Source organism: Apaloderma vittatum, unplaced genomic scaffold (assembly GCF_000703405.1).
Source record: "Apaloderma vittatum isolate BGI_N311 unplaced genomic scaffold, ASM70340v1 scaffold25819, whole genome shotgun sequence".
Taxonomy (NCBI): Eukaryota; Metazoa; Chordata; class Aves; order Trogoniformes; family Trogonidae; genus Apaloderma; species Apaloderma vittatum.
This window is the reverse complement of record NW_009733936.1, coordinates 1-2232: the sequence shown is the minus strand read 5'-3', so window position 1 is coordinate 2232 and position 2232 is coordinate 1. Positions and strand designations below refer to the sequence as shown.

Here is a 2232-nt window from a genome sequence, read left to right as displayed (position 1 = left end):
AGCAGGAATACTCTTAGAAACCAAATCAAAACATGGACAAGAAGGATGTTTACTTCAAAAGCACACTCCTGACCCAATCTGTAAAACTCACGTAGTCACGCCAATACAGTCCACAACAGGATCCTCAGCAGCTCTGAATTACCTCTACGTGGTGATGCTCCAGTGGTTCCACACTCTCCTCCCCAGCCATACCAATATGATGATGGGCAGGATTCAAATACACTTAGTCCATTTAGTGCAGCTTATGTGGATTTTATGCTGAGCTCACTCACTGTTCCCTGGCACTACAATGAAGCAGGTATACTACTACTGAACATGTATTTGTCCTACTGTACCACCATGTTTAAGCAGTGCTGAATCCATTATTTCATAAGCCTTGTCATATGTGAATAAACTACAGGAGGCCATCACCAGTGTCTTTGCATCCCTAGCGCAGACAATTCCAGTCAGTAAGCCTACAGAATTCAGGAAAGTCTTTACGTGTTTCTAACTGTGTGCATATCTTTAGTCGGTCAGCTGTCATGCTGTTCCCAAATTTAGGAAAAAAAGAAAAAACATAAAGAAGAATCTCCGCATCTTCAAAATTAATTTGAATATACACTTCATAAGAAGACATGTTAGCCTGAACACAGTATCTGAGATAGAAGTCATTAGCTTATAAAACAATCAAAATAGCACAGGATATACCTACATGATTTTGAAACATAGTAGAAGATGTCATAAGCCTTGGTGTCTCTCGGTTTCTCCCCTGTCTGTAACTGTGAAACCTGGAACTGGTTTAGTTTTCCTTCAAGGTTTCCAAAATTCAGCATAGACTCCACAGGAAGCCAAGCAAAAAACTTTTCTCTAAAATCCTCAGGAACAGCACATTCCTTCAGAAAGAGTGAAAAGACTTGTCGGTTGTTTTCTTCTATATCAGTCCGCAGAAAATACGATGGATATCCTTGCGTAAAGTACTTTGACCCCATCTTTTTAACTTTAACATTAATTCTCCACCAAGGATCAACTAATGGAAAACGTCCAACTACTTCATACTCCTTTTTGGAGCTGTCTTCTTGTATAACAACTGAATCATTAAAAAGAAAAAAAAAAACATTGTTAATTGATAGTCATAAAGATTAGAAGTTTAGTTTGATTAAAAGAGTTTTGTTGGTCCGAAGCTTATTTTTACTACTGCAACTTAAACAAAAGTAAAAAGTAGGGCAAGGATTTACTTCCTGATGTCAGTCTTTTCAGTAGTGTTTAAAACAAAACCAAAACGAACCTCAGAAACAAGCACTAAAATCCCTTCTAAGTGTCAGAACTACAAAATTAAACTTGCATATGAATATTGACTAAGCCAATTAAACACACTGGCATACGATTTAATATTACACCATTTATGCCAACTCAAATTTGTGATTCAATCTTAACTTGTTTTGCCACAAAGCATTGCATCGTCCTACCTGCACTCTCTTCAAATACATTTGTAATATCAAAGACTTCCTGCAACTGAAACTACTGGAATTATAAGCAATTAATAAAATAAGCTCTCATCATTTTGTATGATCTGGTTTGCCTCCTCTCCCGTCCTCTTTCTCCTACAAAAATGAATATACAAATCCTTGATCCACAACTGGGGACTAAATGCTACAACCAGAACAAAGCGAGAACCTGTGTTTAGCAGGACCTCTTTCTCACCAAACCAGACCACCAGTAGCTCTTACATCTATAACAACTTCTCTATTTACTTCCCCTTAGTCGTCCAGTCCAATTTAGCCATTTCTGAAACAATTTTTGGACACAATTCTCTTCCTAGGCAGAAGCTGTTCAGTCATAGCCTGCTTGTCTAAGTACTAAACATAAAGTAGGGAATTGGTAATGTCAAGTACCAATGCTCCTACATGCAGATAAACAAACAAACAAACAAATAAATCCTGACACGCACGGCACCAAGCACGTGGGACCACTGGTCTCACAGAATGGTATAAGGTTGGAAGGGACCTTGAAGATCATCTAGCTCCAACCCCTCTGCTCTGGGCAGGCACACCACTAGCCCAGGTTGCTCAAAGTCCCATCCAGTCTGGCCTTGCTCATCAATGTTTAGAAATATCTAAAGGATGGGTGTCAGGAGGATGGGGCCAGACTCTTGCCAGTGGTGTCCAGTGACAGGGCAAGGGGCAATGGTCACAAACTGGGAAATGGGAGGTTCAGCCTAAGCTTAAGGAGAAACTTTTTCACTGTGAGGGTGAC

The 2232-nt window shown here is 39.7% G+C and overlaps 1 protein-coding gene across 1 annotated transcript in view; it reads right to left on the bottom strand.

Annotated features, from left to right (window-relative positions):
* Positions 1-1066, bottom strand: part of HELB (helicase (DNA) B) — a gene marked incomplete at its 5' end in the record, with an annotated part of 12218 nt that extends 11152 nt beyond the window's left edge. Inside the window, one exon of the mRNA XM_009876083.1 lies at positions 692-1066. Within this exon, the coding sequence (XP_009874385.1) occupies positions 692-1066 (375 nt within the window). The remainder of the gene's footprint in view (positions 1-691) is intronic.
* Between the last annotated feature and the right edge of the window lie 1166 nt (positions 1067-2232).